This window comes from Daktulosphaira vitifoliae, unplaced genomic scaffold (assembly GCF_025091365.1).
Source record: "Daktulosphaira vitifoliae isolate Bord-2020 unplaced genomic scaffold, ASM2509136v1 Scaffold_1, whole genome shotgun sequence".
NCBI lineage: Eukaryota > Metazoa > Arthropoda > Insecta > Hemiptera > Phylloxeridae > Daktulosphaira > Daktulosphaira vitifoliae.
Window position 1 is genome coordinate 65,899,922 of NW_026099572.1, and position 16,021 is coordinate 65,915,942.

Sequence of the window (16,021 nt, forward strand, 5' to 3'; positions counted from 1 at the left end):
TAAAGAGAAATTGTGACTTTATTACTGACCTGATTCGTTAAATGAACAAATCTAACAAAATCACGTATCCCGTCGTCTTATAAACTCATACGAGTTATAATTTTTTTTCAAGAAATAGTAACAAAAAAAAAAAATCGATTTATCTGTTCAAATAATGCTGAAATTTTCTAATGGTAACTATAGTTTTAAGAAAAAAAAGATGATTGTAAACTAGTTGGGGCTTGAAAAAATAGATAATAATATCCACAAGAAATTTGTATTTTAAGAAAGATTATTGATTTGTAATTAGTTATTCATTAATATAAAATTTCAATTCTTGGTTAAATCACTGTTTTCTTAATTTATTAATATAGTTTAAAAGAAGATTATTATGTTTTATTAGTTAATCGTGAATTTTTTATAATTATGGTTTGATTTTTCTCTTTGACCTAAAAACTAAATTTGTGCTTCATTACTTCATCCAAGTATGATTCAATTGATTTTCAGTATCATATTTCTGTAATAATTTCTGTAAAACAATGGTATAGTTTTTTTAAATTTATTTATACGAACTTAACATTTAAATATAATACTTCAAATATCGATACGCGTATGAAAGAAAGTCGTAACTCAATTTTTGTGATTTATGAAGGTGATTGTTTTAATATTTTAAATTTTGTTTTCAAACTTTTTTAGTTCAGTGTTCATAATTATCATATCTCAGAACACATTAAAATACTTACTGTAGGTATTAAAATATAATTAATACAAATATACATTAAATAAAAGAAGTTACATTTATATAACGGTATGAATTATGAATCATTTGAAAGTTATATTAAACCATAATAAAAACAGAGGATAGATTTAATAAGGTATATGAAAAATAAATCTAAATATTAAAAAAAAATTACTTTAATATTTTATAAATCACTTTCGAGTTTTGAACAAAAATCGAATAGTATTAATATGATTATTGAAAACAATACTGTTATAAATAAAACTACCTAAATAAAATAAAATATACCTTAAGTTAATACATCTAGTTTTATTGAAAAATTAAATTTCAAGTATTCTATACCTCTTTGAGGCATGATGTTGAACGTAGCTATTAATAACTCAAAAGGGACAAAAATTAAGTTACGATCAAAATGGGTGCAGTTATTGAAATATTCGATGATTATCAATAGCTAATTACTCTCATTAAATTTATAACAAAGTAAGGATCACACAGGTACCCAGTTTCTCTATCTTTCATGGAATTAAAAAAGCGACCTTTTCAAAAAAATTTCAGTTTGTTGTATGTTTGTTACTATATTAGTAACTTATTTAATTAGTACACAAGTTACTGCAAATATTGTGACATAATCGATGATTATCGAATAGATTAACTTAATTTTGAAAGATGATTGAAATGATGTTTAACTTACAATTGTTGCAGCTTTTAATCCTCTTGGATCATGTATAAATTTTAAGTTGTATATATCAAATAACATATTTTTAATTGAATTATTCAATTTTCGAATAGTTTGTTCATTTTTTCTCATTTTATTTTTATTTGCTTTTAGTTTTGCATTTTTTTCTGCAATATTTAACCCCATAGAATTATTATTTCTTATAATTTTTTTCAATTTATTTTCAACCTAAGAAATGAAAAAATTAAAAGCAAAGTATTTTACTTCCATTAAATTTTACTTACTTCAACAATTTTACTTTTCTTTTCTTGTATTTCTAGTACTAAAGGTTCATTGGTTTGTTCCAAAACGAGAATATTTTCATCCCGCAATAAAATTTGTTTTTCCAATTCTTTGTTTTTAAATTTTTCTTCACATATTACATATTCTTTATGTACGATAATAGCATCACGCTCGTGTATTAAGTTATTAAGATCTAATACAGTTTTTTCTCGAATTTGCACAGTTAATTTTAATTTTTCGATATCTTCTTCATATTTTCCAATCATATATTTTAAATTGTCTGTTTCTTCAGATATACTGAGAAACCAAGAATTACTGTTATATTTAAGTTGTATGTCGAAAAAAGCAAAATATTAAATTAAAAAATGATGAAATTTAGTAAATTAAAATAATTTGCCTCATCTTATCAGTAATTTTAAGTATGTAAAACATTTGAAAAGTTTCGTAAAATTTAAACATCAATTAAGTAAACGGTAAATGATATATTTCTAAGAAGTAAATAATATACAAAAATATTTTCTAATTACTAAAAAACTTACGCTTTTATTTTCATTTTATATGATCCGAGCTCACTTTTTAGACTTAAATTAATTTTTTTTAACTCTTTAAGTTTGATATTATAATCTTTGCTTTGTTTCAAAACTAATTGTTCTGTATCATTTTCAATTTTATTTATATGCTGTTTCGTATTTTCTTTTTCTATAGATAATTGTTCCTTCAACTAAAATTTATTTCCTCTTTGTATCAACGTACTTTAAAAACGTACAACTATAATGTTAATTTTAAGGTATTTTGCTATTATATATTTTTAATGAACTTTTATGTAATTACAATAACGTTTTTGTTTTTTTTAAGTAATGTAAAAGACACTTTATCTTGAGTTGAAATAATATTTTTAACTAACAAAAGTGAAAGACTCAAGAGCGTTTTAGTTTTTTTTTCTAAAATACTAGAAACGCTTAAATAATTAATTTTTTGATATTTAATTTAATGACTAAGCTTTGAGACCTTATTTAAGTTTATATATTGAATTCAAATGATTCATACTTTTGAAATATCATCATCTTTTTCTTTAAGTTTTGATGATAATTGATATTCCATTTGTTTAAGCAATTTTTCTTTTTCAATTTCTAATTTAGACAAACCTCTAAACAAAAAAAAATTAAATTTACTTATTTTTCTAGGTAAATTTAGTTTTACCAAAAATATTAATATACGACATGCATCTTATATTTATTAATTTTTTTCGTAATTATATTATAAGATACAAATTATTTTAATTAAATCTTTTTTGATTTATCTGTTACTTAAAATAATACATTTCATATAAAATTAAGATAAAATATACTTATAATTGGTTTTAGGTATTTCATCGTAGTCTTTAGACGTCGATTATATAAACAATCGGCACTGAATATTGTGTATTTAATTTACACTATTTTCAATAGTTTTTAAAATTAAACAAATAATCAACGGCTGTCATCAGGGAAAATTTTGATACGATGCCTCGCTATTAATTATGTTTGAGTAAAACTATTTTAGCATCTATATAAAACAGAGAAGGTATTGGTTTTACTATAATGTGTTTACTTATTTATTTTTTTTTTTGTGTCTGTTATCACTTTTTCTCAACTCTCACCAGACCTATTTCTTTCAACGATACGTCAAAAGATCAAAAATCGTATCTAATTGAAGACATTACCCTCAAAAATTGAAAAAAATTCCCTTGTTCACCATAAATGGGGGAAACCTCCAAAAAATTAAAAATTAAAAAATTGCTAATTTTCGAAATTTTAAAAATTTTTTTACATAAAACTGCCATAACTTTTTTAAAAATGACCAAATCAATATACAACACAATTTTTTATGAGAAATATTATTTATATCCCTTTTTCATTCGACATACTTTATCTTAATCAAGATATTAATAAGGAACTAGCAGATCATGTAGCTTTTGGAATAATCCACCAATTTTTTAAAATTAAACACTATCTAAAGAATTGCATCGAAGCATTTTTTTTTATAGTGATTTTAACCACTGTCAGATATCATTATACTTGATCCAACTATGCCACGTCACCACTGTGCCGCGATCCCCTGTGCTGGGTTTTTTAATAATTTGTATTATATATGCGTAAATTAAATGTTATTAACAAAATATTTTTCTCTATTTTATACATATTTATTTTTTAAAGATTTCGATATAGAAGGACGACGGGATAGTGGTTTTATGGTTCTATGTATAATTTACAGTTTATGACGGTCATGAAACATTTGTAGGTTATAGTAGTAATAGTGTTTTTATTAAATAAATATAACTAAAAATATAAATTATGTAATATTATACAGTTTATAAATTACTTTTCTAGCTCCAAACTATTATCAAGTACTTGTTTTTGAAGTTCATCATACTTATTATATTCATATAAAAGCTTTTCATTATAAGTAGATTCTAGTTTTTCTATATTTAAATTATGCAATTCTTTTAAGCGATTTATTTCCATTTCTAAACGGCTTTTATCTGCCAAGTGTTTTTTAACTAATTCCTAAATAAAAAAAATTGTACTAACATAAGAATGTGCTCAATTTTTTTTTAAAGTGATCTCAAAAATTTTAAATTAGAACGTCTCAGAATTTTTAAAGATTATTTGGAAGTTATATTTTATTAATTACTGAATTTTTATTTTCCAGTTCTGTTGTACGACTTGAATAAGTAGAATTTAATTCTTTTAGTTTTTCACAACTGTTTTTTAATAATTCAGACAATTGATATTTATTTTCAGTTTCTAACTCGTGTACTCGCATTTTTAGTTCTTTTATAGTTTCAATTTTATTTATTAAATCTAAAGAATTTACTAAAATATCATTAGAATAAGTAAACTGATCATTAATCGATATCAGCTTTTCTTCGGCGTTTTTTACCTCCCATATACAAATACTACCATCTTCTGAACAAGTTATTAATTGAGAGTCATCTATTGTTAGTTTCATCTGTAAAGACAAACTTATTTAACTAAGAATTATAAACAAAAATTATAAAACATTTTTAACCATTGTAACTTTTTTGTTATGCATGCTAAATTGATTATACTTTATATCAGCCATTATAGGTAACATTAGAGACAATATAATACCATTGTTGACAGCTACAAATAGCATTAAGTCTGATTTAGATAATGTTATAGCATCCAAAGCGCCTTTAAATAGATCAATATCCCGCGTAATCTAAAACAAAAATTAAAACCTTTTTTGTAAAGGGAAAAAGTTATTTTCTTAATAAAATTGTATTTGTGAAGTAAACACAGAGATGGCATAGTAAAGTAGGTACCAATATAACTTAGTAGTTTTCTGAGCAAAAATAAAATTTAAGATATCATACGGGCGTAAGAGGATTTTCGGATCATTTCTTACAGTGAATTATTGTACATAAAATTTAAATGTATCATTATCTTAAGCACCAAAAAATTCATAAGACTGTTAATCTACAAAATGAAGTTAATGTCTAGTATAAAACGTATTCTCGCGTTATCGCTCAAAATACAATTGATAATTGTCATAAACTAGATGTGATGGAAAAAATTTAAAGTCAGATTTAGACTCAGTATAGAAATTCCGTACAAAATTCTTCTAATTAATGTAGACAATAGAAAAATGTTGATTATTTTTTTTGCTCTTCATATTTTTGAAGTTATAAGAAAAAAAAATTTCTAATGCATGAAATTTACATTTTTAACAACAATAATAATGGTAGTAATTAAGTACCGCTCCAAAATAGCTGACAGGCGTAAATTTAGCAAACTTTTAATGATTGATTCACTAATGCCGTAAATGTTGAATCTTAGACAAGATTTTATTTTTAAGCTTTAAATTTAAAAATAACATTTCTATAGAAAAAAAAGGTTCATAATTTATAATTAATATGACATACAATACAATTCTCAAACTGACAAATAAATTACTCTATTGAATCTAATTTTGGAGGGTTATGGGTCTCATACCCTTTTTTTCTAAATCCATCACTGCTTGTCTGCTACCCCGGCTAAGTACATCCAAATCTCCTCTCAAATCTACAGTCTTAGAAGTATCTATTGATGGATTGATTGATTTTTTTCCAATGTAATACATTCTTAGTGTAAATATGATGTATTTTTATTACATTTAATAAATATGTGTATTATTAACGATCTTTATTAATCTTTATTATACAATTCTAAGGAATTCAGAACTTGCGATAAGTAGGATTTTCGTAGGTTAGAGGTCTATAAATTATATTAGTTAAAAAAACTATACTTTAATTTGAAATAATTGTGAGGTACGTTAAATACTCTAACTAAAAATATTTTCAATTGCGATAAGACTAAATAAGTAACAGACGGAAATGTTTTATTTCATATATCAGCAAGTTTTATGCGCTTATATAAAGTATTAGATAAGATGATTTCAATGTAATTTTAAATTGGTGTGAAAGATCAATCTATACAATTTATATGACAACCGAATCATTTGTAAAATTCTTGTATCAGTAAGTATATACAAAATAATAAAAATATGTATAATCGTTTAGTTCGAAGAAATGTCTTAAATATAAATTAAGTTAATAAAAGAAAACAACGCATTGTTTTAGAAAATGTTAATATTCAGTAAAATTAAAAAAATGTCTGATATAAAATTTAAAAAAATTATTTTATAGCAATGTTGAAATATTGTTCAAATAAAGTTAAAAAATAGTTTTATTTACTGATTGATTGTGTATTTCTATAAATCGACCATCTTGAGACGCTGGATAAATTGTGCTGGTATCTTTTGAAATAGCTAAATCCATATAAATTGTATTAGGATGTACAATATCCATGTCTCTTTCTCCAGTTTTTGTATTAAATTCATAAATACCACCGTCTTCACCACACGTTAATAATTTAAAATCATTGATATCCCAAACAATCCTTGTAATCTAATATTGAAACAATAATCATTAACTAAAGTATTAATTATAAAATTAAACCTTATTTCTTCACATAAATAGTATATATTCATAAAATATTATACTCCAATTGAATCGCTTTTTGTTAAAAGGATATCTATTACAGATTGTTGTAAAGTAACATGTGTTCTTTTAACAAAAAGTAATTCAATTATTATAGCATCATAAAATTACATTAGTATCAATAGTAGGAAGGAATTCGTCCGAATAAAAACGGTTTTCTTAAGCCTAAAATTACAATTTGATGACGTTAAAATGAATACAAATAGTTATAAAATATAAAATATAAATTATAAATCCTCCCAAAAATTACAATTTAAAAAATCGGTAATTTTCGACATTTTTTCAATTTTTAGCTTCGATGCGAAGCTGAAAAGGTATTGGTTTTACTAAGATCTGTTTTTTTTTTTGTGTGTTTGTTACCACTTTTTCTCAGCTCTCACCGAACTCATTTCTTTCAATGATACGTCAAAAGATCACAAATCGTATCTAGTCGAAGACAGTACCCTCAAAAATTGAAAAAAATTCCCTCGTTCACCGTAAATGGGGGAAACTTCCAAAAAATTACAAATTTAAAAATCGCTAATTTTCGAAATTTTTTCAATTTTTTTTACTAAAAACTGCCGTAACTTTTTCAAAAATGAACATATCAATATAATTTTTTTTTTTATAGATGCTTGATGTCTTTACCTATCATTTGGTATATTTTTTTTGTAAATTTGACACTTAACCTGCCCACAGGGGGGGATTTAAAATGACAACTTTTTCACAAAAAATTTACTTTTTAAACTTAAATTTTGAAAGTGTTCCGGAAAGTCTGACATTTTTATATATATCTTAAATTAAAGCTAATATAATTTACTTTATTATGCAAAAAAAAAAAATATTGGACTCTATTTTATCTTCGCGGTGAAAATGGCTACCGAATACTATTATTGTGTGAAAATTCTCGATTTTATTTTTTACATTTTTAACTTTATAATGCTATGGCATATTGAAAAGTGTATGGATCAACATTATTTTTTTATGAGAAATAATATTTTTTAATTATTTTTTTTTTCATTCGACATACTTTATCTTAATTAGGATATTAATAATGAACTAGCAGATCATGTAGCTTTTGGCATAATCCTCCAATTTTTTAAAATTAAACACTATCTAAAGATTTGCATCGAAGCGTTTTTTTTTGGTAGTTATTTTAATCACTGTCCGATATCATTATACTTGATCCATATATGCCACGTCTTCACTGTGCCGCTATCCCACTGTGCTGAGTTTTATAACTGTCAATTTTTTCTTAAAACTGCCATAACTTTTTTTAAAAATAAACAATTTTATATAATTTTTTTTTATACATACCTTAAGTATTTGCCTAATATTTGATATATTTTTGTGAACTGTTGACCATTTACGTGCCCTTAGAGGGGATTTCATAATGGCAACTTTTTTACATTTAACTTTTGAAAATGTTCCGAAAATACGGACACTTTTATATGATATATATAAAGGCTTATATAATATACTTTTAAAAAATAGGTAAAAATATTATTAAAATCACTATCATAAAAAAAACTTCGATGCAAATCTGTAGATAATTTTTAATTTTAAGAAATTGATTGATTATTTTAAAATTTTTATTTATTTTGATTATGAAAAAATTATATTAATCCATATATTTTTCAAAAATTTCTATAAATATAAAGTTATATATGTAAATTTAAAATCTAGAGTTTTCACGCAAAAATGGCATATGGTAGACATTTTTACCGTGAAGACAAAATAAAGTCAGAAAAATTATTTTTTCTGTAATACAGTAAATTACATAAGCTATATAAAGTAAATTACCAAAGGTCAGATTTATGAAAAAAAATATCAAATGATAGGTGAAGAAATCATGCATCTACAAAAAAAAAATTATATATTGATTTGGTCATTTTTGAAAAAGTTATGGCAGATTTAAGTAAAAAAATTGAAAAAATTTCGAAAATTAGCGATTTTTAAATTTATAATTTTTTTGGAGATTTATTTACGGGGAACGAGGAACATTTTTTCCATTATTGAGGATAATGTTTTTGACTAGATACGATTTGTGATCCTTTGACGTATCGTTCAAAGAAATCGGTTCAGTGAAAGCTGAGAAAAAGTGGTAACAAAAAATAAAAATACATCATAGTAAAATTAATACCTTATCAGCTTCGCATCGAAGCTAATAGTTAGATCAAATATATCCAAGATAAAAGTTATAGATAATTTCATATTTTATGTAAAAAATTTAAAATTGGATTATTACAATTAAAAAAAATTAATGAAAACACTATTTTGCAGCACACGAAATACGCAAATTTCGCAATAACTCAAAAACTGTTCTACTTATTGCATTTTAGACTTTTCATAAAAAATGTCCATCATATGTCCTGGATCAGAAAATTTATTTTTGTGTATAAATGCTTTAGTAACGTATACAGGGATGATGATTTTTCAAAAAAATAACAAAATAGAAATTTATTAATGCTATGTAGAATAAACGCTAATAAAATAATAATTAAAAAAAAAAAATTATCTGAATTTTATCTAGAAAAAGACAAATTATTTGAACTTTAACCAAGATAATTTTATCTTTATTTTGTCAAGATGACTATCTTATATGTATAAGAAATAATAACTATCAAGATAATGAATATCTATATCTATGAAAATTACTTTTTGGTTATCTATTCCCCAAACCCAATAGACTTTATGTTATTTATTTTGTCAAATTTGTAAAATTAAATATTTTTTAATTTTTCTAAAATAAATAAAATTGGTCTTTTTTAATAAATACTTTTTGAGAATGTGCTTTGAAAGTAAAACGTTTTTCGAAGGTCACGGAACAATAAACATCGACATCAAATTGATTTGCCAATGCAAACATGTGGCCGGACATGCTGAATTCAGTTAAATTACAACTTGTTATAGAAAATTCTCGCCATCTCTTAAGTCCTTCAGTGTAAACTAGTTGAAACTCAACTTTTCCTGTGAATGCAGCAATAGAATATAAACCAGATGGATGCAAGGAGACACTAAATATATCTTCTTGATATTGCTGACATAGTATTAATGAATAGTTCAAATAATTCCATATTCTAATGGTATGATCAGTTTTTCCACAAGTAATGAATATAGGTTTCCATATACAAGTTGATAAGCTGGCAATACCCCCATGATGCAAGTCTTCGCCTAAAGGTTTGAAGTTTCTTGATACTACCTGTAATGATAATATAATAATTGTATTAATATTTTACCTAAAGTATGCATTCAGCTTAAAAAAAAAAGTGCTGTTTCAATTTTTTAATGATATTTAAAATTTTTTATTATAAATTTTAGTTCTGTTAAAATAATTGTATAAACTGAAATTTTGCTTTTCGGCAATATATTTTATACATTTTAATTGTAACATATCAATATTAAAACTACAAAAAAAAAAATGTGCTATTTTTTGACAAAACAATCTCAATACATTCGTCAGAAGAATTTTTTTTTATAATTTAATAATAATTTTTATTTATAATGATCTAATTTTATACTAAATATCATTTTAAAAATGCATTTTCACTATTGAAATTTGGTTGTTGTATGAATTTTAGCTTACGTTCCACGAAAACTTCAATAAATTCCTCTAAAGCTCAAAAATTGTAAAATAACATCCATATTTATGAATTTATTAATTTCTTTATAAACAATAAGGAAGTACAAAATAACCGTATGTTTATTTCAATAAAAAAGAAATTATATTAAGGTGTCCCATTTTTAATATTTTGAAAAATTTATGTTTTTTACATGAAATTGAAATTTAAAAAATTCAGATCGTTCTGACTAATTTATCCTCTGCTGACAGTAAGAGACATAGGTAAAGGATATAATAAAAAATCATAAACATTATTAATATGATTTGAATCAGGCATGTTGTCGTCCTGTGGTTTAAATATATTAAATAAATGTTCAACAACGGTTGTAGCTTTCTCTTCGTCTGATGTAGCATGAGTACCGTTATCTTTTTGAGGTGGTGAGGTAGTTTCTTTAGTTTGAATCAATCGTTTTGTAGCTCTCCATAATCATTTATCCTTAATGTTGAGTGTTTGAATATAATTTTGATATTGAACTGATTTGAATTTTTGAAGTTGGTTTTTTAGGTTATTAGCTAGTTTGTTATAGAGTTGTTTGAACGAGGGGTAACGAGTGTTTTGCCAAATAGACCTTATTCTTCTTTTCTCACTGATAAGAGCTGTTATATGAACTGGAAGTTTTACTTAGCTTCTACCATTACTCTTACTTAATGAGGATGAACTGTTTACTGAGTTCTTAATTAGCGAGACTAAGTTTTGAGCCGCATTTTTGATGTCTTCATGGGTTTCAAGTGGAATTTTCAAGTTAATATTTTTATCCAAATTGATTTTGAATTTATCCCAGTTAATAGGTTCTTTTTTGAGTGATGGTCTCATATTATAAGAAACTTCGCCACCAACAGTGAGTATAACAGGTGAGTGGTCACTGGTGATGTCACAAATATTTTCTATGCTTGTACTTAGCTGGTTTGGAATATTTGTTATAAAAAATTCGAGTATATCAGGGTTTCGGTTTGCGTGGGTAGGCCAGTAAGTTGGTCCTGTTGGTGAAATAGTTAAATAGTATTTATTATTGATAACTATAAGCAAATGTTTTCCTCTTTGATTATTACCAAAACAACCCAACCTTGGATGTTTGGAATTAAAGTCTCCTGCCGCTATAAATGAGTTAACTAGGGAGTTGAAAAACTGCTGGAAGTCATCTTTACGTATACTATTATAATTTGGAGGGCAATATACCGCTGATATAGTGATTGGTACGCTATTGATTTTTATAGACACACTTGAAGCTTGTATAGATAGTTCTTGGCGCGGACTTATTTCATCGTGTTGTATGTTTTTTGAAATGCAAATGGAGGCCTCAGCATGAGCAGTGCCGTCAGGGTGGTTAGTTTTATAAAAAGTGTAGTTGTTAATGTTAAAGTAATTATTGTCAGTAAAATGAGTTTCACTTATGAGTGCTATGTCTATTTTGTTATGGTTAAGTACAGTTTGAAATTCACTTTTGTGTTGATAAAGACCATTAGCGTTCCAAAGTAATATTTTGATGATAAGATTTGTTGATGTAGGTATTTCAGACATTTTTAAAAATAATTTTATTAATTACAGTGGTTAGTATAGATACCAAAGGATTAATTAAGGATTTTAAGTCAGTAAGAATGAGGAAAGTTGTTTAATGAGTTCATTGTTATTAGTGTTAGTTGTTTCTATATTTTGTGACTTGTTTGAATAGTTGTTCTGTTGAGTTACATTTATTACACATAATACACATTTGGGCGGTAGGTCTTTAGTTTTTTGACAAATATTTGACAAATGTGATCCGTCACATTTGACACAACGAGGTTCGTGGTTACAATATTTTTTAGTGTATCCAAAATTTTGGCATCGGAGGCATTGTACTGGATTATTATTAAGTATAAATTCTTCAAATTTTATTTTTGAATGATAAAGAGTATCAATTTTGAATATGTCATAATTGTTTGTGTCAGGTTCAAGGTCGACAAAAAACATAGAAAGTGGTTTTTTGGTGAATCTCTGCAGGGTATTGATGACTTGTTTAACATTCAAATCAAGTTCAGTTAATTCATCCTGAATAATTTTGGGGTCTGTGGAATAGTGCAAATTTTTTAGTACAACGCGAAATGGTTTGTCTTGTTTGATTTGATATGTATGGAGGAAATCAACATTTTTTTGTAAAAGTTTTCGTACAATTTTTCGATATGAGTCAGGGGGTTTTATTTGAAGTTTTAAACCAGATGCGTTACTTTTACAAGTAATCTCATCGATATCGATAATTTTTTTAATAGCCTCTCAAAAGTTTACGTAGTTTTAATCAGATTTGATGAACATAGGCGGTGGTTTGAGTATATTTGTTGATTTTATTTCCATGTTATCAGAACTTGTTTGAAGTGGAGTGAACCAGTTTAGTACTATGATATTATTATTGACAGTATTTCGGATACTGACAATATTATTGATCGTGTGAGGTGGGTATTGATGTACTGTCAGTAAAGAAAAACGATACTGATGACTGATGAAGTTAAAAAAAGTTCATGAATCTAGATCATAAAACGGTTATCCAGTCGTCATTGGACTCGGTATTAGTGGTTTTTTGTTAATTTTTTGTATTGCTGATTATTTGAGAACGATTTACAATAGTTATCAGAGTTATTGGATTGTTGTTACTAATTCTAGACAACGGCGTCGTTGGCGGACTGCGATTACTATTACTCATTTTGAGGCAAGTAGTGAAATATTAATTTCTTACGTAGATCCCGAAGGATCACTATGTTGTTAATATTTTTCTTACAACTTAGATTCGTTGATTTAAATATTTTAAACAAAACTGATTTGAATAAAATGATAAATTTAACGTAAATTTATAGTAGAAAAATAACGGTAGCGAAACACGAGACATGTGAACTCTGTGGCAACTGATGAGTATATATATATAATGAGTATACGACCTAATGTTTCATACAAAAATTGTGTAAAAATATAATTTTCTAAAAAAAATGTAATGAGTAAAGATTCATTATTTAATTTTTATACCTGAAATACCATGTTAATATTATGACTTAACAAAATATTTGAGTATAAATGCTAAATTCCCGTTAGTGTTCATCTCGTACATTACTATAACATTTATTATAAAAAAAAGATAAATGGGTCGATGACGCTTAGATTTAAAAATATTATCAATATTAACTTTGTCCGGTTTTTCCCTGTGTAAAAATTCTATCTATACTCTTATGGATGGATTTTTGTCTTATGATAATACACATACACATAAACCTGACATTAACTTTTTCCCTTGAGAGTTATTTTTTTAATTTGCTTTAATAATAAATTCTTACAAATGATTTATCATGAGTTTTCATTAAAGATGACCAAAATAATTGGGTTCTTTTGGTCACACAAATAATTTTTTCATAGTTAGGGCTTACAGCTAACATTTTAATAAAATTCAACGGTCGATCACTATTTAATGTACTAAGGTTTTTATCAACATTTTTTTCTAACTCATTATACTTTAAATACCTAAAAAATAAATAAATCAATAGAGTATGATATAGCTTTTATAAATTTTAATAATGTATACTTTTGGTCGTTTGTTTTTTCAAAACAATATACAGTGGAATCACCTATTACGAATACTAGGCCCTTTTTAAAAGATATACAACATCTAATATCAGTCAGCTCCCCATTTTTTCTATTTAATGGAATAACATCCAAAGGATTTTTTAATTTAAGTTTAGGATCCAAAGTAGTTGTAGTTTTAGCATTATAAATTGCAATAAGATCTCCATTTTCAATTAATATTATTCGACCATCAACAGTACCTGCTAAAATTCTGATACAAAAAAAAAGAAGATTAATAAACAAATGTTTTAATTTATGTCTAGTAAAAAAAAAACTATTATACTATAAATAAAAGTTTATTAATTTTTTTAGATAATATTTACTAAGGCATTAAATCGTCTATAACATATGACTTAAAAAGTTTTTATAAAAAATTAAGATTTTAAATAAAAAAATCTTTCATTCAACATTTATTTCTATAAAGTGAAATTTTTTTCCAACTTAAGTACTGATTTGAGTTTTAATTAAATTTTATTCATGTCAATGATCTAATATTATATTAATTATACCTATCACCATTCAACCAACATACAGATGTTAAGTCCAAATTTTCAGCTTTTTGGAATCCGTACTGCCGCCAAACTGAATCAGTAATAGTCATTAGTCGAAATAAGCCTTTGCCAACAAAACATGATATCGTATTATCAGTTGGATTTAATGACATCTGAAAAAGTATAAGTTTATATATATATATATATACTTGAATAACAATCAAACTTAAATTGTTCATTATTTGTAGCCAAGATTTTGATGTTCAATTTAATTAGGCATCATTTTATAAATCTCGTATTACGAATGTGAAAATCTACCGAAATTTATCTATACGAATTCATTGACTGCGATACAAAAATATTACAGTTTGGTAACAGGTAAAAGAATTCATAAAAATTGTAATTACTAGGTAATTCATTAGTTCTATTATTGCGCCTAGTGCATAATGAAAATCAATTATATGGATTAAGAAGCCAGTGTCATGATATACACAGTATAAATTTGCGTACTGAAAACTTTCTGTTTTTATTTTTGGAACTATGATTTTCGGTGATTTTTACTATCACTACCAATTATTTTTTGTGGGGTATTTATTCTTGTATTTCTTGGGCACGCCATTAACCACAAAATAGTTATAGTTTTTGTATTTTGTTAATACAAACATCAGTCACGGGTCCAACGACATTTGGAGGACTAATAGCTTTTACATAGCTATCAATTTTTGAATTTTCCCAATTATAATAATACATTATGAAATCAGGTTCATTGCTTAAAACGGCTAAGTATATATCATCGTATGAAAATTGTAAAACCATAAAACTATTAGCTTTCAATTCAATAGGCGAAGTAAATAGTCGCACACGTTTCATTGTGTTTAAATCGTAAATACTGATTGTAGGCTTCTCGCTTTTCTTTGCAATTGCTAGTGTTTTCCTGTTAATAATTATTTTACAAATCAATGAATAATAACGTAAGTATAGACATATTCTTATTTTATCTTTTGTTGAAAAATTAAAATTAAAAACAAATAATAGCATACTTGTTATTACTGAGTGTCATAGCCGTGATAGTTTTTTGAGTATCGATAAGATGTATGTATTTTTGAGTATGCAGAATTATGTTATAAATTACAAGAACTCCAGACACTGGGTAAATTATTTCATCATTGTTTATGAAAAAGCAGTTTCCATTTAACCCAGTTGTAAGGCCAAAGAAAAACTTTGGTTCTAATGATGGTATTACTGATGACGACATAGTTAATAGAGATTATTTAATAAAAAAGTTGCGAAACATTCATGACATATTAAAAATCTACAAATTTATGTATAAAAATAATTTTTTAACTCTTAAAAATTATAAGTTTGATCGAATTTTGATTTTGTAGTTGCTAAGAAACAAAAAGTCACTTCGAATTAACCACGATTAAAAATATATATTTATTTATAATAGTCTTCATCCAACTAATAGTTTACTTAACCAGAGGTCCAAACATAAGGAATTAAAGGTTTTAATTTACAAAAAAAAATATGAACGGCTTTCTTTAATAAGTTAGTTTTCAAATTTTTGTCTTTTAACGATTGAAAATAGGTTCTAAGTGTAACACTAAGCTACATGATACTAACATACAT

At 25.3% G+C, this 16,021-nt stretch overlaps 1 protein-coding gene across 3 annotated transcripts; it reads right to left on the reverse strand.

Moving 5' to 3' along the window:
* Positions 1-122: 122 nt before the first annotated feature.
* Positions 123-15,685, reverse strand: LOC126896458 (cilia- and flagella-associated protein 57-like). 3 transcript variants are annotated; one of them, XM_050669255.1, is made up of 15 exons: positions 15,433-15,685; positions 15,056-15,326; positions 14,411-14,565; positions 13,861-14,112; positions 13,616-13,799; positions 9,479-9,901; positions 6,415-6,627; positions 4,728-4,901; positions 4,350-4,667; positions 4,038-4,222; positions 2,724-2,823; positions 2,216-2,397; positions 1,679-1,973; positions 1,410-1,622; positions 123-508 (listed from the first exon to the last, which is right to left on the reverse strand). In XM_050669255.1, the coding sequence occupies exons 1-15, from the start codon at positions 15,645-15,647 to the stop codon at positions 452-454; spliced, it is 3,237 nt and encodes a 1,078-aa protein (XP_050525212.1). In that variant the 5' UTR covers positions 15,648-15,685; the 3' UTR covers positions 123-451. The 3 variants fall into 3 exon arrangements, with proteins under 3 accessions (XP_050525212.1, XP_050525213.1, XP_050525214.1); XM_050669256.1 differs by lacking the exon at positions 123-508 and having other exon boundaries at positions 1,448-1,561; XM_050669257.1 differs by lacking the exon at positions 123-508 and having other exon boundaries at positions 1,514-1,622; positions 1,693-1,973.
* Positions 15,686-16,021: the final 336 nt, after the last annotated feature.